The 25,000-nt window shown below is 41.1% G+C and overlaps 2 protein-coding genes across 2 annotated transcripts in view; one reads left to right on the top strand and one right to left on the bottom strand.

Moving 5' to 3' along the window:
• The window catches only part of frmpd4 (FERM and PDZ domain containing 4), a gene marked incomplete at its 3' end in the record, with an annotated part of 52,465 nt that extends 48,681 nt beyond the window's left edge, over positions 1–3,784 (bottom strand). The window contains exon 1 of the mRNA XM_080839627.1: positions 3,598–3,784. Within this exon, the coding sequence (XP_080695753.1) occupies positions 3,598–3,680 (83 nt within the window). The 5' untranslated portion in view covers positions 3,681–3,784. The remainder of the gene's footprint in view (positions 1–3,597) is intronic.
• Positions 3,785–8,782: 4,998 nt separating this feature from the next.
• The window catches only part of LOC308365069 (rho GTPase-activating protein 6), a gene marked incomplete at both ends in the record, with an annotated part of 32,162 nt that continues 15,944 nt past the window's right edge, over positions 8,783–25,000 (top strand). The window contains one exon of the mRNA XM_080838395.1: positions 8,783–9,289. Coding sequence (XP_080694521.1) covers positions 8,783–9,289 — 507 coding nt within the window. The remainder of the gene's footprint in view (positions 9,290–25,000) is intronic.

Here is a 25,000-nt window from a genome sequence, read left to right as displayed (position 1 = left end):
ACATGCTATCAGTGATTATAATGAATTACAGTGAAACATGCTATCCGTGATTATAATTGTACTTGTACACAGTACTCACTCCTTCCATGTTTAGCTCTTTAGCTCTTACTGAATGGCAGAATGTAATACTGTATGCTTATTGGTATCAGTAATGTATCCAATACATATCAAATCCTGTGTGTACCATGATTTGAATAAAACATGCATTCATTTGAAATGCAATAATATGCATAATAACTGACAGTTAACTTAACTCTAATCCAAATATAACAGTAGACTCTAATGGTTTCTATGTAATAGAGTGTTATATTTTAAAATAGCATAAAATGAATGATTTGTTTATATTACAACAGTGTTTAAGGGTTAATGTTATGTCAAATGTTTATGTGGGGAAAAAATGTGGTGATGCCCAGGCCAATAACATTGACATAAGTGTTTCCCCCTGTGAAATGAATATTTATCATGGACCTATCCAGTCATGTGGCATGACACACGCCCTAAGGCCACAGTCCACAGCATCAGTGGCCTGTTTTTCCATAAAGCACGCGCGCGCACACAGACACACACACACACACACACACACACACACACACACACACACACACACACACACACACACACACACACACACACACTCACACACACACACACACAAACACACACACACACACACACACACACACACACACACACACACACAAACACACACACACACACACACACACACACACACACACACACACACACACACACACACACACACACACACACACACTCACACACACACACACACACACACACACACAAACACACACTCACACACACACACACACACACACACACACACACACACACACACACACACACACACACACACACACACACACACACACTCACACTCACACTCACACTCACACACACACACACACACACACACACACTCACACAGGCTTTTATGCTGCGTATCCTCAGTAGCAGCCAGAAAGCAGATGGGTACTTTCTAAATGTACAGAATGCATGCCCCACAATTTGAGAATAATCCATAAGGATCTTTCTGTTGCAATACGTTCTGTTGCTGTCTAGGGGGGCACAGCTTGATCTCTCAAATGAGTCTGGTTTATGGATTTGTTGGATGCTTTGAATGTAAAAGAGCAAAAGGGTTTGCATCAGAGAATGGTATATTTTATGTAAACATGCTTTGGCAACGTTGTATTGTATGCAGTCATGCCAAAAAAGCCTTTTATGAATTTGAATTTGAATTTGAGAGACAGAAAGGGAGATTGAGAGGTAAAAGAGGGCCCAACAGAAGGACTGAAAAGAGAACGAGAGGGAAAGAGGAAGAGCGAGAGGGAGAGAGAGAAAGGGAGAGAGGAAGAGAGAGAGGGGGAGAGTTTCTGGAGCAGAACAAACTGTGGATGCAGTGATTAGCATAAAGTGATGAGAGTGGCTCGACACAGCACAGAGATGCTAATGCTAACATGATGAATATAGAAAGACCATGTTTACCAAGGAGGTTTACTGTGTTTGCAATACAGTGCAATTGGTTCAATCAATGGTATTGCATCCAGCAGAGACATTTAAGTGATAATACATTCAGGCTTCCCATTAAGCATTTCAATTTGAATTGCACAGTTAGCAGGGCATGACCTAAGACAGGGCTGGACTTGGAGAAAAATCGTCCCTGCCATTTTATCAAGCCATGAGATGCTGAACTTGAAAGTAGCCTGATCTAAAAGCACTGGGGCGCTATGATTCTGCTTTCATTACCTTACTCACAACACAATCCTAACGCCTGCTAACCCATCACCTTATTTACGACACACCCCTGAAGCCTGCTAAGCCATCTGAGCTTCTGCTTACCCATTGTGCTCTGTTGACCACCTCCTCCTGTCCTCACCTGAACTCCTCTTTTAGCCTACCGGCTCACAACAATATCAGCGATGGCGCAGCTGCTTCAGAAGGCGCTGCATAGTCAGCCTTGTTTAGTCCTCAATATCTTAGCAACTCATTTGCACTTCGCTAATCCATTTTTTTTTTCAACACTGAGCTAAAGCTGTTTAATGTTTGAGACTTAGACACAAAGGGGGGTGGCCAGGTAAGATGTGATTGGGCCAGGCGGTTCAGAAACACCAAATGGGGCATATCTTCTTTATGGGCCAGTCAAAATTAAATTAATTAAATAAATAAAAGTAAAGTCTGATTCTATCCACCTAAAAAAGCTCACTAAGCTATATAGGGATATATACATGGTTGTTGAAGAGGCACAGTATTAATAATCAGGTTTGCAGTAAGATCTGTATCAACTGCTTGATGGGTTTTGGTAATGCTGCATGAAGGCTAGCATTAGCGCTAGCATTAGGCTTTACATGTTGATGCGTGAGCTGAAGGACCAGCCTACAGCAGCTCATGCAGCACACATCACTGCATGTTCTTGAGTGCTGGGTAATCAGCCATGCTGTGGTACAATAGTCTTCACCCCTACTGGACCCAACTAATAGATCTGTCCTTTCACATGGTCAAAGGCATCAAGGCAGATTTACATATATATATCTGAATGAATCATTGTCCCTTCTGTTATTCTCAGAAGCAAGCACGTTTTTTGGCAGATAGGTATCAAAGTGCTGAACATGAAAGGATCCCTTTCAAAGCAATTGCAAGTGCAGAATGTGTTTTTAGAAATGTTGCCATGGTTTCAGAAGGGAGGAATCCAGACGGCCATCCATGAGTCCTCCAGATTGTTATGAAACAAAAAAAAAAAGATGAGCTCTCTCAACCTCAGCTGCAAACCCATGATTTAAGGCCTCTTGTTTCATATGACTCACAGCTGTGCACATCTTGATGCTTAGTGTAACTGAGCCATGTCAGACAGGGGTGTGATAAAAGGCAATCCAAGCCCTAAGACTGTTTTCACGTCTACACACACCCCTCTCCCACCCTCAGCTTACGAGGGATCGGGTTCCGGGTGTTCAGCACTTATCTGAAATGTGGGGGGGGGGGGGGGGGGGGGGGGAATCAATGTGCCCATGGAAAGCCGGTAAGGTCACAAAACAGAGGGTGTGTTGCTTAAAATGCAGCTCACTGCAGGGAACCCATTCTTCAGAAACCACCAAACACATTTAATCTCTTTTTCTGTCAACTGCAGACCTATTTGTCTTTATGACACTACAGTTTATTGGGTATAAAATCATCCCACGGATTAACATACATTATAACTTCACTTAAGGCAGCTTAAATCCATCCACTCAGATGATAAAGGGTAGACGCTAAATCATGAACATGACAAAAACAACAGCTGATGCTGCTACTGATGAATGAGGTGGGCGATGAATGGTTTTCATTACGAGGGTAGCAATGGTTGTTGTTAGAGCTGTTATAATTTAACACCCCCACAGCACAATGCAATTTAAAAATGTACATTCCCCCAAAAAACCGTTGAAGGAATATTTGTTTTCAGAAACAGAAACAAATAGTCATCCGTGTTTGCAACATCATTCATTTCATTTCAGCACTGACCCTCACTACTCCAGAAGAGATTTAAAATGGTTAAATTATACAAAACAATAAATAAATAAAAACGACTGAATCAGGTGAACTTACGTCTGCTGCTGTCGTAGTGTTTCCTCTCCAGTCCAGCCTGTTGGGGTGTCAGCCAGGGGTCCGGTCTCCGTGTCAGGCTCCATGCTCACGCCACTGGGCAGGAATCTCCTCTTTGAACAACAGGAGAAGAGGTGCTTTGAGTCTCCTTCTAGTGTCTGGGGGCGGAGGTGAAATCAGAGTGGGGTCTCATAGATTGCTGACGTTCGACATTGATAGTCTGGAGTGACTCCACTTTCTAGCCTATGGACAGGGAGGAGAAGAAAAATAATCAATGCGTCTTGTCAATGCGGTCTTGTGTTTCAAAGTTCAGCGTTCAGTGAAACTCAGAGGATCCTTCCCTGACTTTGCCTCTGCTTTTGTAAGCATCTAATTAAGATAATGTCTAACATTTAATTGGATTTCAACATACTCCAATTTCCCCCGACATTCCATACAAGGAACACGATCGCTCGGAACCTTGGTAATCATAGCACTCAACCTGATGTCTAATGGTCCTCTAAAGGCATTAGAAGATGTCCTGTGGTTTAACGAGTGTTATAACCACCACATGTGTGAGTGCCCAGGTGTTACAGAAAAGGGAATATGGACCAAGATGAAAGTGTTTATCTCATTTGAGGAGGCCCTTCAGTGTATAATAACTTAATTAATGGTGACCTGTACACTTAAAATGCTGGGCAGAGCACCGACAGGGGTAATCACTCCGCATACTAATACCAGTGTTTTCCCTAATGCTGTACTTAAAAGCAAATTCTCTTCTGACGGAGGTTATGCGGAGGTGAATAGAGTGTTCTTGGCAGCAGAGAGTCCTCGCTAATACCCACAAATCTGCATTGATCACTTCAGTGGCTAGGTGCCTCTGAACAGATCTCAAGTAGATTACATCCGGTTACACCCGAACACGCGATAACCCAGTAGGCATGGAAGACAGGATATTTCAAGAAGTGTGTTTCTTACTGTAGCTATGTTTATCAGAAGTAGATTACATCCAGTTACACAGCACATGCGATAACCCAGTAGGCATGAAGACAGGATATTTCAAGAAGTGTGTTTCTTACTGTAGCTATGTTTATCAGAAGTAGATTACATCCAGTTACACAGCACATGCGATAACCCAGTAGGCATGAAGACAGGATATTTCAAGAAGTGTGTTTCTTACTGTAGCTATGTTTTATCAGCCCCTGGCACCCCTGAATCCAGAACTAACGAGGTAGCAGGCACAACATAAAGAAAAAAGAAGGATTTCCTGTTCCACACTGTGACAGACACACACACACACACACACACACACACACACACACACACACACTGTGTGTATGACAGCAGGGAACGGCTTTAACCTGCCTGTCATGCAGTGGTGAAACCCTTTCACTACAAGAGAGAGGTATAATTGAGCAAACCCCTGTGTCACACAGTCTGCCATGGTCTGCGCTGAAGGAATGAAATCATTCACCGTCTCGCCCTATTAATTCAATATTGAGACGTTCTCTCCATCATCATCGCTGCAGGAGGAGCCTCTGTGGCTCGGTTAACCACAGCACCCCACTGGGCCACACTCTCTCTCTCTCTCTCTCTCTCTCTCTCTCTCTCTCTCTCTCTCTCTCTCTCTCTCTCTCTAACCACAGCACCCCACTGGGCCACAGCTGTCTGTATCCTCATGGGGACTCGTCAGGAGAACCTGTTCAGGTCAGATGCATCAGCAAAACAACCCCTCCTGGCATGCGTGTGTGTGTGTGTGTGTGTGTGTGTGTGTCTGTGTGTCTGTGTGTCTGTGTCTGTGTCTGTTTGTGTATATGTGTGTGATGTATGGGTGTGAGTGAGATAGTGTGTGTGTGTGTGTGTGTGTGCGTGTGTGTGTGTGTGTGTGTGTGTGTGTGTGTGTATGTGTGTGTGTGTATGTGTGTATAAAAATTAAATGCGATGAAATACAGGGCTTGTATCTCTACAGAGCTGCGTTGCACTGGGACGGATAGGACAGGAAACGGCCTGGCCCGCTCATGCAGAAAATTGTTTGTTTGTTTTTCAGAGAGGACTCAAGGTAATTAATGGAAGGGTATAGTTGGTTTTGGAAACGTACCCGGAGATTGAGTCTCATGGCTGTCAAGTTCTGTTTAGACATTGTTTTTATTGTATGTAAAAGTGGGTTAGCTGAAAGAACTCCCCTCCTACCCATGGACTGAGGCCTTACATTTCAAATTTGAAAAGGAAAAACTCCTTGACTTTTGGTGAAACAAAGAGGGATTAACTATTGCTGTCCAGCTATGTTAAACACATTTCCTGGTTAATTAGTCTAACAGAATAGAAGGCAGAGGAACAGACTTTTAACATGCAATATCGTCTAAAACAACCACAAATAAATGATGAGTGAATAAAATAAACAAATCCAAAACCACTCATCTCCACTGTATGGGAATATAAGAACAACAAACTAAGTAAGGCAAACAAAACTGATTTTAGGATTTACGAGAATGAACAGGTATTAACAAAGAAGAACATCACTACATCACTGTAAATTCAAATCATATGAATACAAATTGTGTGTTCCTGCCTTACCTATTAAGCTTTATGACTGCAATTCAGAGAGGAAATCTTAGTCTGAATAGACGATGCCAAAAAGCTAAGCATTACAATGGATGCTCTTGAGTTAAAATTCCTCTTATAATTAAGCTGTGTTAGGAATAACAATGGCAACATTTCTAAACAGTCTAAACAGTTCTAAACTGCTGAAAATGTGGTTCCATGCTATACACACACATACACACACAAACACACACACAGACACAAACAACAAACATGTGTCTTTGAGAAGGGATTAACCCAAATCATTTAAATCGGAGCATACACTCATCCTCAATTGAAGCCGGTGCTTGAAAATGTGCCTGTTCGTGCTGAAACTGCAGCAATGCTCAGCAGACTCACGCTATCTATCAGCACCCACCTGTGGCCGTGTGCGGAATTACACTAACTTAGGCTCTCTAGCCTTTTTCATGTTGCTGTGAAAAGCTGAACTCTCCCTCAGACAGACTATGTGTTCATGCCAGTGTATGTGGATATAACAGGTCTGCTGGTATGTGTGCAAGTGATATAGGGGCAATGAAGGGCTTTGATTTACCGGCATTGTAGTTGCACATGTAAAAAACTGTAAAAGCAATCATCTTTCAGTGTGGCACTTAGTCAAGACACCACAATACTGCTCCGGGTTAGTGTGAAACATCACTTCACTGTGTGTGTGTCACTTCACTGGATGGGTTAAATGCAGAGGTGGATTTCAGATTGTGTGTGTCTACACCACCTCTGCCATAGAGAGGACTTTCACTTTCACTTTTTTCACTGAGGTGATACAGTACATGTGAAACCTTTTACTCTGACATTTCTCCTCTTCAAGGGCCTCAGAAAGAACCCCGCAGAGAACACTTCCCCCCAGAGAACACCTCCATACTAAACAGTTCAGAAAGGTGAAGGACTGCATTTTTTTTAAAACTATGATGTTCTTTTAAACATGTTAATTAATTCTTAAGATTGGTTTAACAGCTCAGATTGTGTGAGACAGCTGGATATGTTTTATGTATGGGCAAGTTTGTTCTCCCGAAAGGGAGGAGACAGGGTTGCATTAATGGGGATTTTAGATGTCGAGAATGTTCACACCCTTGACTTGTGAATCACCTCCTCTGCATTAGAAAGAAGCCAGATGGTGAAACATTCTGGACTATATGTTCAGATCTATATACTGATTTTAATTATTTACAAACTTTAAATCTAATATTGATACCTACTGTTCTGTGCAGTGGCTGGGGAGAGTTGACACTGGATGCTTTTTGGATGGAAGTTTGACATCATGCAGGACTGAATCCCTCTGAATGTACTACAGAGTTCATAAAACAAGCCCGCCCTTCTTTCATGTGTATTCATGCCAACAACATTGGTATTTTTTTAAACTTCTTTTCAGTTAATGATTCAAATTTTAAGAAATCTAATGAAAGTCAACCTTATTTATCTAGCTATGCCGATGGTGTGCCATATGACGCACCATAGCACTGGACTAAAAGTCTCAATCCTTTTTAGTCGTACGGCCACTAGATGTCGCCAGTTGGCACTCCTTATAAAAGCATATCTCCACTGTGGAATAAACACATGCCCATCTCTTTCTATTCAAAATGTTGTCCTAACATGATGTTTTCTCCCGTTAGGCTATGACTTACACAACTGCAAACGAAGATCAGTCATCATTAAGTCATAGTATCCTAAGACAATTCCTTCGTCAGACTGGCGTGAGACATGCGGTTCCCACACTACTGTAACAAAAGCATAATATGGGAACAACCAATGTTTCTACTGTGAAAATGAATGAAATAATGAAATATTGTTATGAAATAAGCCTGATCTAAAACCAGAAATTATTTGTATATATATATTTTTTTCTTTTGTTTACATTACTACATTTCATGACGCAAAGAATGATGAATGATGATTCATGATGCAAAGGCATCAGTCCCAGCTTTTAAGACAGTGTGGGGGGCACCTGGATTCTTCTCAGGGTTTTCACGATTATGTTGGCTAATTTCGAGGGTCAGACAAACGGTCTCTCTCGCCATTTCCTCCATCTCTTCAGAGCCCTCTGGTATCTGATGAACATTATCAGTGCTATATAGTCCTCGAGGATAGGCCCTTTTATCTTGAGTTCTGCTTTCCTCTTCTCTCCCATGGGATGGAGAGTTTACTGTTCCCATATTACCCCTCTCTGAGTTAGTGTGCCTCCGAGAGAGTTCGAGTTCAGTGTTCTGCAGGACGTGCTTTAAAATCAAGTCTGCTGTTACGAACAGTTGACAGCAACTTGGCTAAAGGACAAATTAGGAGCAAATTCAGATCGGTGAATCCGTCGAAGCAACAGAGATTGACTTAGCCAACTGATTGTAGGATTATTTGAGTGGTAAGAGAAAAGTGGCTCTGACGCACCGTTGCGACTGATGGGAGCAGAGATCTACAGGCGTATTCAATCCATTACTCACAAGGCGCAGCCCAGACGGTGCGGATCACAGGTTGTGAAACTACTGTACTGCGCAATTTCTTTTGACATATTACACGCCACTGGAATGTGCGCGTGAAAGTAGTATTTCGCCTTGTGACTGAGTCGTTGCCAGGATGAACATACATTGTGTCGGGCAATTTGTTGGGAAATGAAAAAAAAATCATGTCCGCCCAAGGACTGCTGAACGTTTTCTCTTGCTCTTCGCCAGCATCCAAACATATTTCTAAAAGGAAGTTACGGCAGACTCGAAGTTTAGATCCAGCATTGATAAGGAGCTACGGACCAGATCCAAATGGCTCGTTGGGATATCCTGGCGAGGCGAAGTTGCATTGTCTTGTTCCGAATCAAACAGGTGGTTTATCGTACCTCCAAGCGTCTTCCGAGAACCTCGCGGCAGGTCAAGTGGAGGCGCGCGCCAAGACAACACGGGTGAAACAGCATCATTCATCTTCAAGCCTGTTCCCATCCTCAGACTCTTTATTGTCGGCTGACATAAGTTCTGATCACGACGGAAAGAACTTAAAACGGAGTACTGTAGACCTGGCGGTTATTCGGTGCACAACGCCAACAGCAGCGGGAGGCTCGAGCACCCTTTTCTCACCTCGAAAGTGGCTACAGAAAAAGCTGCACCATCAGAATACTCAATCGTACACGGTGCATCAGTCTGAGGTATGGGTTTGATTTCATGAGTTATGGGTGTGATGTGGGAGATATTGGGTTGTTGTTGAATGAGGGCAGTTGTTTTCCTTTTTGTAATCTGTGACATCGTTTCAAATATGGTCACCAGCTTCTCCTTCTTTTTTGTAAAAGGTGATACAACCATCCTTTCCTATAAAAGAGAACAGACTTTCATATTCCTGAAGAATGTTTAAGTCTTAAATACTTCTGTTTGTTCAGGTAGAAGTCCATTATGGCTAGACTACACACACACAGACACACACAGACACACACACACACACACACACAGACACAGACACAGACAGACACACACACACACACACACACACACACACACACACACACACACACACACACACACACACACACACACACACACACACATATACATATGCTTGTGTGTGTGTGTGTGTGTGTGTGTGCGCGTGCGTGTTATTGTTATTTATAATAAATGTCCATCGAATGGTAGAATTTCTTAGAACAGCAACATGCTAATTCATTTTTGTTAAATATCAGGGATCAGACATCCCTCTTGGTTAGCTTGTCCTAATGTGTAGTTATAACAGTTACAAACAGTCCTAATGTGTAGTTATAACAGTTACAAACAGTCCTAATGTGTAGTTATAGCAGTTACAAACAGTCCTAATGTGTAGTTATAACAGTTACAAACAGTAATCTTGTCCTAATGTGTAGTTATAACAGTTATAAGTGCCATCATTCTCAATGGCCTGAAAGGATAACCACCAGGAAGTTGAAATTAACACGGTGAATACAGATATAATCAGGCTGTGAGTTCCCTTTTATGTCTTTTTATCCATTTGCTGTAAGCAAACATTACATTCATACATTCATCTTAAAGTTCCTCTATCAGGACAGCACATATCTGAAAATACTTGTTTCTAATGTATTCATTATGGAAAACAGATCTTTTTAAGTATTATTATTGTTATCATAATGGTGTTGTTGTTTCTGAGAAGAAGCCTTTTTGACCTAGATATCCCGAGTATAGCCAATAACCTGACAGAAATATGGGCTAGTGTCCTTGAGGTTATGCTTTCTGCAAGGTCCTGCTACATTATAATGATTGAACTCTCATGGTATCAGGGAGAGGAGCAGTGTGGGAGGAGGTGGGAGGAGGTGCTCTCTCTGCAGCCTTGCCCGAGGTGAGTCTCCAGCCTGACTCCTCGTGTGGACTCTGACTGACTGCACTCCTTAAATGCTCAAGTTTAAAGCAGATGTATTCCTCCCAGGCATAATTGGGTCAAGCTGCTGTTCTGGGGCCCGCGTGGGATCCTCTGTTTGGATCTGCGTGCCTCCCTCCTTCTGACAATCAGAAATACCTTAGCTGAAACTATGATTTGTGTTGGAGATTGCTGGCCATGGATAGCAACCCAAATTGTTTTGAGTGTAAGAAGTTGTCTCAAAGATGTTTTGGTGAATCACAGGAGGCCCTTAGAGACAGTGGTAATTGTGCAATTCTCGTGTTTGTATTAAAATTGATTTATTCTGTAAGTCAGTTCTCATTAAGAATGAAACTTTTATAATGTTACACACACAAACACACACACACATAGGACTTTTTCTGAAAGAAATACGTTTCCCCTTTATTTATCCTGTTGGGAAATACTTGAGACTTGTTCTATTTGAGATTTGTGTGGTTTTACAAACATTTTACCCCTACTATTCAACAGAATTCTTTGAAACCATGGTGTCTTGTAAAACATGCCTGACCAAATAAGGACACAACTTTTTCTTCAAGGTAACATGAAAGTGAAATTGTTCTGTGAAAAAAGACAAAGAGTGACAGTACAGCCTTTTCACATATCTATTCTCTTTTGGATTACTCCAGAATAAAATGATAACAACTGTTAATCAACTGGCTTAATAGATGTAGTTAGTTTGTTGTCTTTGGGAGTAGACTTAAGATGCTAAAAACCTCTTAAGACTTAATTTGTTAAGTATATTTGTTTTTTTTTATGGTATACAAATGTACCTTCTCTTTGACATTGATAGGCACTAGAGATGTGGGCTATTGATAGTCAGTCATTGAGTGGGACTATCACTTGACAAGTCTAGGGAAAACAAGATAATTGGCCGCTGTTTGGATTGAAACTCTTCAGCTCTCATCTCATAACTAATGTGTTCCACCACTTCAGCTACCAAAGATGGGTGATCATTTCATGCCACGTGAAAGTGTTTGTTAATATGAGGAAGGGTACGTGAAAAAAATATAGGGTTTTACTTAGTGAAATATGTTAAGAAGAGTGTTGACATTAATGGAAATGTTTTTGGAGTCATTCAGCAGTTTGACTGGAAGCCTTTTTTGGAGTGCAGTCAGGTCTGCTTCACAGTCTGATGAATTCTTGCTATTTCCACAAGTTTCCCAAGTGTAGAGAAGACCCAAAGCAGTTCAGTGGTTAGGGTATGTGAGCATAAACCATGACCGTCGAGCTTAGCAAACCTTGCACTCTTCTTCCATTGTTGGGAGCTGGATGGAGACACAATGAACAATCACGTTGGTAACACTGGTGATCAACAAAGTGGTCTGCAGTGGTCTTGATGCATTTTAAGTGTACTATAACATGACATTTGCAGTGCACAGGGGGCCGTGATCAACAAAGTGGTCTAGTGTACTATAACATGACACTTGTAGTGCACAGGGGAATGACTTTGAAGCACACAAACTGGACTGTGCATTTAGTTAGCCTGCTCCATCTGGAATATAGCAGGTATAATTCCTTGTAACTGGCTTTCATTCTCAGTGACAAAATTACATTGCCATGGCACCACTTTGATGGGTGTATTATGCAAGTTTGGCACTGGGAGTCCTTTCACCACAGTCATTAGGAAGCCGTCCAATGAGAAACACAGACTCCATGGTAATGTAAACGCTATCAATCACGTATATCCTGATTAATACCAGAAAGCGACCTGTGGTGTAAGTATTCAGCCCTTCAGAATAACAGGGATGTCAATATTTGATCTGATATTCTGCTTAATGTGTCAGCACAAGCCCCTTATTCTTTATTAGTTGCAAGCACACAGCTTCACAGAAGTTCTGCCATCTGTTACCCTTTGTGAAACCTTTCCAGGCATGTATCATCTGGAGTAACTGGAGTCAATTGATGAGCAAACATTTGGCAAACTCAGTTTGTTGAATTTGTTCCCTGGAAGATTGAACAGGCTGCTCAAAACCAGCATGGCTTCTGACAGTATGCAAAGTGCTTAAAACATCCATTGCAATAATTGATTGCTCCTTGCCTGCAGTCATTTAAAACAAGCCACAATTTAATTTATTCCAAGTTGTGACAGTCACTCTTTCAAAGGATATGAGGTTGACTGGTTGGTTTTTGGTGTCGGCTGTTACCAAGATACAGTTTCAATAGCACAGGGGGTTTAGCCTGACAGTGTGTCCCCCTTAGATGAAGTACGGTTTGACACTGTTACCGGTTGGAAATGGGGTGTGCGCTCTTTAACTGGAAACTTTGTAATCTACTTGTTTGGCAAAGGCTTTTGTTTCTGTGTGAAGTTATTTACACTGGATTTGCCAAGCACTGCCAAAGCAAACAATGCCAAAATACATTTTATATAAACCAATGCATTTCAGGGAGGGGAATTTGCCTTAGTTGAATAAATGTTCATGTACATGTTTTGTAGTATTTTTTTACACCTTTTTAAAATGTTGTTTGGAAAAGTATATAATAAAGCTTTTAAATACACACAGACAAATACAACATCCATTCAATCAAGACCGCAAGTTCTGAAACCTGCCCATCCCAGTGCAGCAATAAGTCATAGATTTGTAATGAAACTTGAATGAAATGATCCTGCCGTTGTTCCTCTGAATTAAAAACATGCAAAGACGAATTAAAACATGCAAAGATTTACTCCGCTAAATGGGTCCCTAAATAGATACTTGATACTTGCCTGTGTTGCATGATTCATAGTCCCCCTAGTGAAGGTTCTTGTTGAGCTCTGAAATGGCTGAGTTGAAATGTAAAGTAAAGAGACATCTGGTTTACATGAAGAAAAGGCCCCCACTCCTATTTCTCACAGCGGAGCAGCATGACCTGATCCTTGGCTATGTTCCCTAGGCAAATAGTTCTTCCCGCAGGAGACTGTCAGCGTAGGATATGTGCCGTGGAACAGAACCTGCTCGCTCCTCTGGCGTTTATCTGCCCCTCGCTCCCAGAGTCTGTAACGGAGAGAAGCACAACTATGCAGCACTGGGGCCCATTAGCACTATCCCACAGGAACATTTTTTTTTTTTTTACTTTTTGATTTCCCAAAGATGATTGCAGACCAACCCTGACCCAAAACATGTTATCCTCTTTACTTCAACACTCTTCGCAAGAAGAACTATAAAAACAAACCATACAGTTAGCTTTTCTCAACATCTCCAGCCTCTCAGTCTGAAATAACCCTCTAGCCTAAAGCCTGGATGGCTGCCACTTCACATACACGCTCAGCAAAAGCACAGTCAGAATCCGTAAATGTTTTGGAAGCTAAATATAGAGCCGCCGGAAAGATGCTTCCCTTTCTCATAATGCTTTACACATGGGTTTCATATTGGCAAGGGGCTGGTTTGCGCTGCTCTGTGCTCAGTCTCGGACTTTTATTTGTACGATCGGAGACCTTGTTCCCTCTTTCTGCACCGTGTGCCTCGGATCGGCATACATTTATTACTCTTTCAGTCGAGGTTTATGGGCCAAAAAGGCCCGGCTGTACCACTGTGCCGTGTCGTTTGCATCATGAGCAGAAAGAGGCACTGAACATTTTAAAAATACTACGTAATTCCCCTATTCATCATCAATTGTGGTTCATACATTTCAGACTTCCTTCTTCCCATGAAGAGCATTAGATCTAAAAAGAAAAATATTGTTTTTCTAGCTGAAGCATCCTCTCCGAATCTAAATGGGATAAAAACTAATTTGACAGTGCTGCTTTTTTTTCCATCAGGAGATGTAATGTCTCATTGTTTCTAATCCCTCATTATTAATATGATTTAGATAAACCTTAATGTGCCAGATTAATTAACATAGAGACGTATCCAACATCTGTTTGTGCCTGTGTTTCACTCGAGTACCCCAGGCCTTCAGCCGGGCTGCAACAGAGGCCATCGCTTTGTTTACAGAAAGGTTTTCAGTTGTTGGGTGTAGGCATCTGAGCCTGAAGTCAGATTGTGCTTCATGTGGTTGTGGACATTCCCCTCCCTGACCACAAGTCCTGTCTCACATCTCAGAGTTAGATATGCGGACATTTTGAATTCATTTAGATTGATTAAGACTTTTAAACTATGTGGCTTTCTGCCTCACAATTCTTCCTACCTCTCTCTATTCTCCCTCTACCTCTCCTACCATCTTTGTCACATTGTCCTATTTTCAAAACGTCTTTCTTTCTCTCTTTTTCAAAAGCAGACAGTACAAGTTACACACTCTCTTGACAAAAGTGTTCCATATGGTCGGGGAGGAGGAACAAAAGGTTAAGGTTGCCCTTATTGACTTAACATGGGTACTGAAGGGCAGCGCCATAATCCTCTGCAGGGGGATCCAGTTGTTGATCTTAAATGGCAACTTGTTTTGGTTAGACACTGCCTTTGTGTATAGACTAATAGCGTTCACATCAAAGTTGTGGACTCATTTGTCCTGCCAGAGGCATGTTATTACAGCGTATAAAGTTGTGGGGCCTCACTGAACTGGTGATGAATAGCTCTCATAGCTGTTGGTCTTCAGCACACATCTGGTGGTGTCTTACAGCAGCACTGTGAGAATGTAGACGTTTTGTTTATTTACTTAGTGGTCAAATGTTAGCCCGGCTACATATCCTGCGGCTAACTGCTTTATCAGGACTGGCGAAGCTGTCAGTGAACTGCTTTGACGTGAGTTATCTCCAAGATAGTTTTATCATTCCTCCAAATGTAGGCTTTGACTATAATCATGGTATGTAATACAGTATTTACAGACGTTCTGCTTACTGCTCTTGATCATAGATGTGCAACAGAACATGGCTACATTGTGATCTCTAGTGGACATATTTGTTGCCATGTTTGGCCAATGTAGACACAGCCTATATAAATAAGTAATGTATGATGATGAACTATTTAGAATGTGGTTATTATTTACATTTAAGAACCACCAGAATATGTTAATTTAAAATGGCCATACCTATCCAGGAGAAATACCCTGCCTCATGTTCATGTGTTATTTCTGACCCTTCTCTCCTTTTGATACTGAGTCCACATCATCATAATATCATAGAATCCCAAGGAAGAGCTCCTTCACACTCGTCCCACGGACCAAAAAGAAGTGTTATCTGAACCAGTATGCATTTGTTTATTTTTCACCTCCACTTTATGTTTTTAGTTATTGCCTGTAGTAGAAGACTGCAAGTGTCGTCATCTTTCCTGTAGGGGGAGCCATTTCCCTTTGATCCTCAGGCTGCCTGGAAGTGCCTAAATGAAGGCCTGGAACTGAGGCCAACATAACAGAGTAAACGACATATTTCCTGCTTCATCCCCTCTCTCCACATAGATGTGGTGAGCTCTAGACTAATGGCCTCTTAAGAAGAGGCGAGACTGTTATTGCATGCTGATTGGTTACTCAGTTTCAAAAATCTCTGTGCGATGGACTTAATGAGAAAAGATTGCGTACGGAGAATGAGAGAACAAGTCGGGAAATAGTCCTGAATCCATTTCAGCATCAAACAGTCCTCAGGTCCTCTATTTTTTATAAGTAAGTAAGTAAGTAAGTAAGACTTTATTTATATAGCACATTTCGTACAAGAGTTGCAATTCAGTGCTTTACATAAAATCAATAAATCAAGCAGCAGGAGCAATACATGGAGTAAAAGATAAATACAAAATGATCAACATCGTATCAGAACCTGGTGTATAAGCCTTTATTGAGTCCACATTGACTTGTTGAAGAGTCACTGAGGTCTGATGAAGTGGAAGCTAGTCAGACAGAGACTAGCCCGCCCTGCAGTGGGAACACTGGGTCAGACCACAGGTCTTGTGCTCACTGTCTTGCTTGGAAATCACACAGCGCCAGGTCACAAGTGTTAAATTAATCTCTCTCTCTTCGTCGAGTTCATCATTACTTTGTTCTTTTTCTCTCTGTGTCCTCCCCCCCCATCCCCCTCTCAACCCCTCTCTCTCTCTCTCTCTCTCTCATTCTTTCTCTCTTTCTTACCTCATTTTCTGGGAATTTTCTAGAAGCAGCTGAAACAAATCAGGCTAAGCTGACCTGTCTGTCTGACCTTTGGTCCAGTGCACTCTCCCTGAGGCATGCTGCCGGGGGACACTTAAAAGTACACTTATCTCTGGAGACCTGAGTGAAATAGACTTCTTTCATCTCTTTATTCCTTTTAATAATGTGCATCACATCTAAACAGTATTTGTGTGTAGACTGTTCAGTAACTTTACATTTAGTCATTTAGCAGACGCTTTTATCCAAAGCGACTTACAAAGATGTATACACATTTTAGACTGATGTCACACTGCACATCAGGAGCAATTAGGGGTTCAGTGTCTTGCTCAAGGGCGCAGGACAAGGATCGAACTAGCAACCTTCTGATTACTAAACAACTTCTCTACCTCCTGTACCACTGTCTCCCCAGTAGCTACGAAGTAGCCTGCTACTGGATCTTTGGTAGAAACCCCATAGCAACAGCTTTTTCATGCAGATGATGTTTTAAAGCAAGACACGAGTTGACATTTCTATATTGATATGAGCATCTGTTTGGGTGAGTGCAGTGATTCTGCAATGATTTGTGTTATTGCTTGAGAGTGATGTGAGAGTGGTTAGGCAGAAGTGGAGGTAGATCCCGTCCTGATTCAGTGGAATGCCGTCTACATTCCAGAGCGCTCTTGAGAGAGGGCTATCCCATCTCCGGGGGAGACAGATCTGTGGACTCACAACGAGCAGCAATGATCATTAAAGCTCAACATTTGTTTCTTTGGGAACCTCATACCAGCTTTCAAGAAAATAGCTGGAAATGTTTAATCACTAAAATACTACAACCATGGTTGATTCTCCTCTCTAAATATATGCCGAGCTGTAGCCATTGACAGGTTATTTAGAATAGACTAGTTCAACATAAAAAAAATAAAAATCTATAAAGTGCATTCCCTAAAATTATATTGGTATTATGTTGAGAAGTGTAGATTTGACTCTGAGAGCACAGATAATGTAATCAAAATGTTAAGGTGCTTTCAGTTAGTAACCTCAACTGATTTTGACCTGAGATTAACAAGGTAACATTTCAACAGCCTGTAGTTGTAAGGAATTTTTTTGTTTGAAATAAATAAAATAAAAGCTCAATACAAGCCACTCAAATGTGTTAGAGACCAGTGATTGTGTTTTGATTGGGTTGGATCAGTAAGCCTCTTGTGAGGCATAGCGAGGTTGCCAAAGTGGACTTCAATTCTTCCTTCTATCTTGAGCATTACCTGAAATACCAACAGCTTCATGATGGGGTGCCAGTCAAGTGTCTTTGGGTAAGATCTCAGGCAAGCAAATAACACCAGTTTATTGTAAAGACAAATTTGCTCCCCTATAGGCTACGAGTCAATACTAACAATTGTTAGTAAAAAAAATAAATGTACTTGTAATCAGAGAGCAATGGTGAACATATATTGCTTCTCAAGATTTATATTTCCATCCATTGTTGCCAGGTTTAATGGCTTTTAAACATAGCAAACACAGTATTAGCTATATTAGCGATTACAGCAAGTTCACTTGTATATCTTAAAGCTCTTTGTTATCTTCTCAGATCGTGTTAATCAAGCATAACCTTTGTTGTTCTGTCCCGTATCGGCTTCCTCTCAGTCACGATTGTTTTGTGATGCCCCGCCTTTGTTATCTGTCAGCTTTCCTAGTTTACAGCTTTGCAACGTCCTGCGCAGCACCGTTCAGTGTGTCAATGAAGACGCGGTTTGCCTAGGAGTGTTTGAATTTGAGCTCGCCCTTTGCTGAACTTTATAAGGATGAATTCGTCCGCCCTGTCAGTCTTCGTATGGCTTTGCGTTCGTTGCTAGTGACTGCGCATTAGTTGAAGTATTTTTCCCTTTAGAAGTGCAGTTGAGGACCTTACATTGCGGCATGGAGGATCTTGTGGTCTTCAACAGGCGCGTATCTTACCTCGTAAGTCAGTCCGCATGTTTTTTTTTTTAGTATGTCCCGATCAGTTCTGGACCGTTGGTTTTTCACTTTCTGAAACATTCACATTTATATGCACAATGCACCGCCTACATTTAATTTGCCCATTAATAGCAATTTATTTTTATTTGATCTAGTAAGGAAGTAGTTGTAAACATAAATATATTTGTAATGTTGTGTTATCTATCTATCTATCTATCTATCTATCTATCTATTGGTCTATCTATCTATCTATCTACTGAACATTTTCCCCCTCTAAATGTTTACTGTTTAATGTTTATCATGAATTTCAGTCAGCCTTTAGATTGCAAGATATCCTCCAGCATTGTTATAAGGGATACATCAAGATGTCATATCTTTGTGAGAGTAAAGTATTTCTGTGAAGACCTGAAGGAGTTGTTGCTTAATAGTAAACATGACACATGGAGATGCTGTAAGATAGTATTTGCACCAGTGTCGCTGTTCCTTCCCCTAATATGATTTCTCATATGCCTATAGTCTGGAATACGTGGAATAAGAGACTAGATAACTAAAAAAGCCCGGTAGATAACACAGAGGAACTTGGCTAGTGAGGCTCTTCCTTTTATTGGTTCTTATTAAATGTTCTGTTCATTATTTTGAGATGATTCAGTGCCTAATGTAATATGCACCTTCAAGAATATTGTTTTCTAATAACTGGATGAAAATCAATACTGATCAATAATGCAATCAACTCCTGAGTGGAAATTGTATAGTTTCGTCTCCCTCTTAATAATCTGATGCACATTCACAGACACATCTGACTTGTTCTTCATATTTCCGATTTTAGAAAAGATAGCTAGAGTGCAAGACCATAGACGTTAGTCTGAAGTCATGTGAAGTCAGTTCCCTGATGGCAATCATGCATGCATAATAATCATGTGATTTCACACAGTATCCTCCCTTTCAGCAAACAACCACTATTGACTCATCAACAATGACATCCAACAAGAGACAGACAGAAATCTTCATACCGCTCCGCAAATATAGTTTACAGAAGTGTGCATTCAGCACTTGTGCAGACTCGTGCAACTCTTTCATGGGTGTAGTCTGCTCAGTGTGGTGCATTATATATTAAGAACAAAATAATACTTACAAGTTCATAACCCTAACCCTAGAGCAGATCATAGTGATATATACTACTATATCTGTAGTATACTACATACTAAATCTAAAGCATACTACATATTATATCTGTAGCATACTACGTACTATATCTTTGGTATACTACATACTAAATCTATTGCACCATACTATTGGTACAATCCAACACAGCTAATTGATATGCCTGTGTTGTCCCACCCGTGTGTATTTGGCTGTAGAGTATGACTGGTGCATTTAGCTTTTCCTTGATATGCTGACTCAGTGTTAAAAAGCTGTTATTGCAAGAGAAGTCATTGTCTTCAAAGAATACAGTGCATCCCGTGTGTCACCCCCTTTACATTTCATGCTCAGCTATTGTTTGTTGTCACCTCAGAAGATTTATATTCATAGAAGACCCTGGGACAATACTTGACACTTTTAATGAAGTCTTTACCTGCAAGACATCAGAAGTCGTACATCAAAGGCAGGAACTGCCTCACTAGATTGTTTAGAAGTCAAACAATGTTGTTTCCAGGGAGGGTGGTGGCTGGAAAGCTCACTTCTAATTTTAGCCTCTTTTTGTCCTTTGGATAGCTGCGCTTTGAAGAGTAAACACACAGTAAATTCAACATGACATACTCACTCTAATGATAACAGATGTAATGTGGCATAGCTGTATTTCTGTGTCCAATAGTAAGTAAGCTGAAGCTTTTGATTGTACTAGGTATGTTGTAACTCCTCTCGAACAGGAATGAGTCACTCCCACCCAAATCTTTGGCTCCTCCCAGTCTTCTCACATGGTGTTTGACATTCGGTTAAAAATAGAAGTATATTATAGATTATTTTGTCATTAATCTGGTTATTCGTGGATTTGACAATTTTTTTACAGCCCTTGTGTAAGAGTGACCACTGTTTCCTTTTAGGTCTAAGTTCCATTCCACTGTATATAAACACTGATCACACCATGCGCCTCGCAGTAAGACAGGTTTAACGGTTCAGGGTGGGATGAAGCATGATAAAAATCTGTCCACTAAGACGGTCCACACGCACAGTTTGTGAATTCTTTCTTTCTCCTAAACAAACCTTCATGGTTGTTCATGGTCACTTATGATTGGGGCAGTGATAAGACATGGATAGACTATTGGGATGGTTCCCATGTTCCTTAATAACAAGTCCAATGCATCGTGGCCTTGCGTTTAACTGAATGCCAGGAAGTGGAGTGTAAAGGCATGTTCTTATAAAAAAAAATGACACTATGTTTATCATTTACGTCAGCCGGGCAGTCCACTTCCACCATTGTTTTGAACTCAGAAATCATTTGTCCCCATTTGTCACCATTTGTTCATGTTTTGGTCATATTTAACTACTGTATCAATTCAGGATATATGTATTGTTGATTCATAAGTGCCAGTGATCTTGAACGAGGCATACACATCCAGTAATTCTTATATACAGTTAGGAAATATCCTTCAGTATGATGACTAATGTTCTTGTTTTTTCTGCTTGCTATATTAGAGAACAGTCTTTCAAAGATCACAAATCACAGATAAGTTTTCTTTATTCACAAATTCAATGTGATGATGAAACTTATTCCTTGTTTTTTCATTGTATCTATCACTTTCAGTTGAACAGCTTTCATCATGATAGGGAAACTGGTGCTTGTTTTGGCTTAAAGGTTTCTGTGGAGGCATTGAATGAAAGTGTGAGGGACCCAACGGTTCCTCTTTACTTGAGCCAAGTCTGACACAGGATGAAAGCTAACCTGGACAGCTGAGATAAACGCAGTCTCTCAGACCCTCTCTGATTCATTTTCACATCTACACACCTTTTCCAATACCTCAGCACCATTGAGAGAAAGCCAGATAGTCAGTGACGAACATGCTGATAAAAGCAGGTGTTCTGTGAACTGAGTAGTGAGCTTTGTGGAAACCCATGAGTATACATTAGTCACTGTGAATATGTGGGAAGATCTGAGCTACAAGTGGTGCTATTCATTGACTTACTAATTGATAGTTGCCTTAAGACTACAGTGATCTGAATCTACATGAAACTGGACTTAATGAGGCCTTCTTGGATGGACTGTATGAGTTTGAAATGAACTTGCTTTATTCTAAGAAGTGCCAGTAATAATATTGAGCTCTGTATCAGTGAAGACAATGCAGGCATACAAACCCGCCTAGCTAGTGTCTATTAGCATACCTATTATGTTTCAACTTGCTGTTGATAGTTCAGAGAGAAACAGACATAGATACACGTTTAGACAGAAAAATAAAGAACAGTTGCTAATGAACTATGCTAACTATTTTTCCTTTATTTTCACCAATAACCATTGGTTTACAGTGTTTGTATAGGTTTTAATAGGTCATTAATGTCTCTGGTACACCAGAAAAGTTCACCATTTCTGTGGTCTGAAGACCACATAAGCAGGACCAAAAATCTGGCAGACTTGGGAAAACAACCTGGGAGTAGTTTTCACTTGTTGGGGAATTTTACAGTGTTGATGTTGTGAGATGAAACCCGGATTTGGCAAGATATTGATCCACATAAAAAGCATAAACACTCCATAATCCACAATTGGATGCTTTACATAATACACAGCAGTTTGTCTTGGCCAGTTAACGGAGCCTTGTGAGTCTAGCTGATGTTGTTTGATATTAATTGATAATAAGAAAAGGAACCTCCGGGATAAAATTGCTTATATCTGAGTTTGTAAGCAAAAATCCGAACTATTTGTTAAAATAACTTTCTGTATGCTTTGGCATGCTGTGAAATGAACTTGGGATAAGCTTACAGCTATGCATAGTTTTGACAGAATGTTCTTGTTGGCCTTATTGATTGAATTTATGTAATTCATATTTTATTACAATGCAAGCTACCAATCTATTGCGTTTTAGGACATTTTTAGTGTTTCATTGCTGCTTCCCATAGTTACAAGTCTTTGTCAGTGTTTCAAGCTTCACAGATTCATATTTTTCTTTTCTATTGCTGTGCATCTCTCTGTGAAAACTGACATTCCTGTGAAAATCTCTGAATTTGACAGATTAGGTATGTAGTGTGCTTGTAAATGGTTTCACGCGTTATGTAACATAGGAATGAAGTGTAGCGGCCCTCACGGTGAGTGCTGCTTCTTCGCAGCTGGAGATAACAGCCAGCTGTGTGTGTGTGTGTGTGTGTGTGTGTGTGTGTGTGTGTGGTTATGTGTGTGTGTGTGTGTGTGTGTGTGTGTGTGTGTGTGTGTGTGTGTGTGTGTGTGTGTGTGTGTGTGTGTGTGCCGGGCCTTAAGCAGAGGATGAGGATTAAACACACATTCTCAAGCCTCCCAGACCTCGCTTGTGTGGATGGATGCCTACGCCTGTATACACTCTAATGAAAGGGGGATGGATAGTGTGGAGTGGTCTGGTGTGTGTGTGTGTGTGTGTGTGTGTGTGTGTGTGTGTGTGTGTGTGTGTGTGTGTGTGTGTGTGTGTGTGTGTGTGGTTGCGTGTGTGCGTGCGTGCGGGTGTGTGTGTGTGTGTGTGTGTGTGTGTGTGTGTGTGTGTGCATGCGCGTGATGGATGTCTTCTTTTGTGTGATAAGGGACTTCTCTTGTGATCTTGGCACGCTCCATGTCATTGTGTGACCATCCCTCAACAGTGAAGGCTCGCTAATAAGGCTTTTCCTCACAGTCACACCATTCTTTGTTCAAAGACTGGGAGACTTGCCACTGTTTTCTAAATGCATCCTGATAATCGCCATGACAACTGATCTTGTATTAATACTTACAATGAGTTAAGAGAAGGGGCTTTGGTCCAGATGGATACACCCAATAATATCCACCTTAACTTCTCATGTAAAAACCAAAGCTGAAATGGTTTTTGATGGATGGGACAAATCCTGCCCATCCAACTGTTGGACATTACACTTCCCAAATGGCCTCCGAGTTTCTGTACTGACTGTCTGGGGCTTGGGAAAAGAGCACTCTAAGAACCCTAATCTGTGTCCTAGTGTCTATGATAGATAGAGCACTCCTAAGAGAGAGAAGGAGAGAGCTACCTTACTGTAAGCCTCGTAATGAGTCAGTAAGCCTCTTTAAAAAGGGGCTCATATGACAGGTTGGACTAGTGGATCAAAGAAAGTCTAATCTTGCCAGGGTAGATTTACAGGGCAGTTGCTCAAAGGTCAAGGAATTCCACTTAATATTGATTCTGTAAACCTACAGTACTCTTCTTCCAGACTTTATGTGCGATGGATATACCGTTAGCATTCTTTCATTTCCACTGGCCTTCAGTATCACATCCAGCCTCACCCCAGTGCAGTATCACGTGGATTAAGCTGAAGATAATAGCATATCATGACCATAATACGTGAAAACAGAAAAGAAAAGAACCAGTCTTCAACACACTGTTGTGCTTGGCAAGTACACACACAGCAAGCCCTCTCTCATTGTTCACCTCTTAGATTAACATGGGCTGGTGGGAGAAGGATCTAGTAGGTTCTTGGCATGTAGGGATCTAGCAGGTTCTTGGCATGTAGGGATCTAGTGGGGTTGTTGGCATGTAGGGATCTAGTGGGGTTCTTGACATGAAGAGATCTAGTGGGGTTCTTGACATGAAGAGATCTAGTGGGGTTGTCTTAGTGGGAACTCCACCATGTCAGCAGTGTTATACCCTACAGCTCGATCAGTGTCAAATAACACTCACAATGACTGGGCCCTTGGACTCCGAAGATGTCATCATTATGAGACTACATGTTTCAGATATATATATACAGTATATCATCATGGAGAAGTTGTCAGATATATAGATACAGTATATCATCATGGAGAATATGTCAGATATATACAGTATATCCTCATGGATAAGTTGTTTCAGATATATAGATACAGTATATCCTCATGGATAAGTTATTTCAGATATATAGATACAGTATATCCTCATGGAGAGATCAGTTAGAGTGCAGTTGATGTCAGTTATATTTTTTTTCTATTTCCACGGCATCAGAAAACTGTTTCACAAGATTCTAATTACAGTGCATAGGGACCAGGCAAAGCAGGACTTGAGAAGAGAGGTTTAACAGGACTACGGGTAATGTGTTTAAGGCAGAGGAGAGAGATGACACAGGACTATGGGTAATGTGTTTAAGGCAGAGGAGAGAGGTGACACAGGACTAGGGGTAATGTGTTTAAACTTTAAAGCAGGACTTCAGGAGAGAGATGACACAGGACTATGGGTAATGTGTTTAAGGCAGAGGAGAGAGGTGACACAGGACTATGGGTAATGTGTTTAAAGCAAGACTTCAGGAGAGAGGTAAACAGGACTAGGGGTGTTGTGTTGAAAGTGCCTGCTATTTGTGTGGCATTCAGTTTCACTCAGTGTGGCAGTCTGACAAAGTGCACTGGGACGGAACATGTGGGTGCCATCCTTCTTCTTTACTGTCTGTCCAAGTCAGCAACTTGGCGTGACGG

This window comes from Sprattus sprattus (genome assembly GCF_963457725.1).
Source record: "Sprattus sprattus genome assembly, chromosome: 5".
Taxonomy (NCBI): domain Eukaryota; kingdom Metazoa; phylum Chordata; class Actinopteri; order Clupeiformes; family Clupeidae; genus Sprattus; species Sprattus sprattus.
Note: the sequence above shows the minus strand (reverse complement) of the source record. Positions and strands in the feature narration are given on the sequence as shown.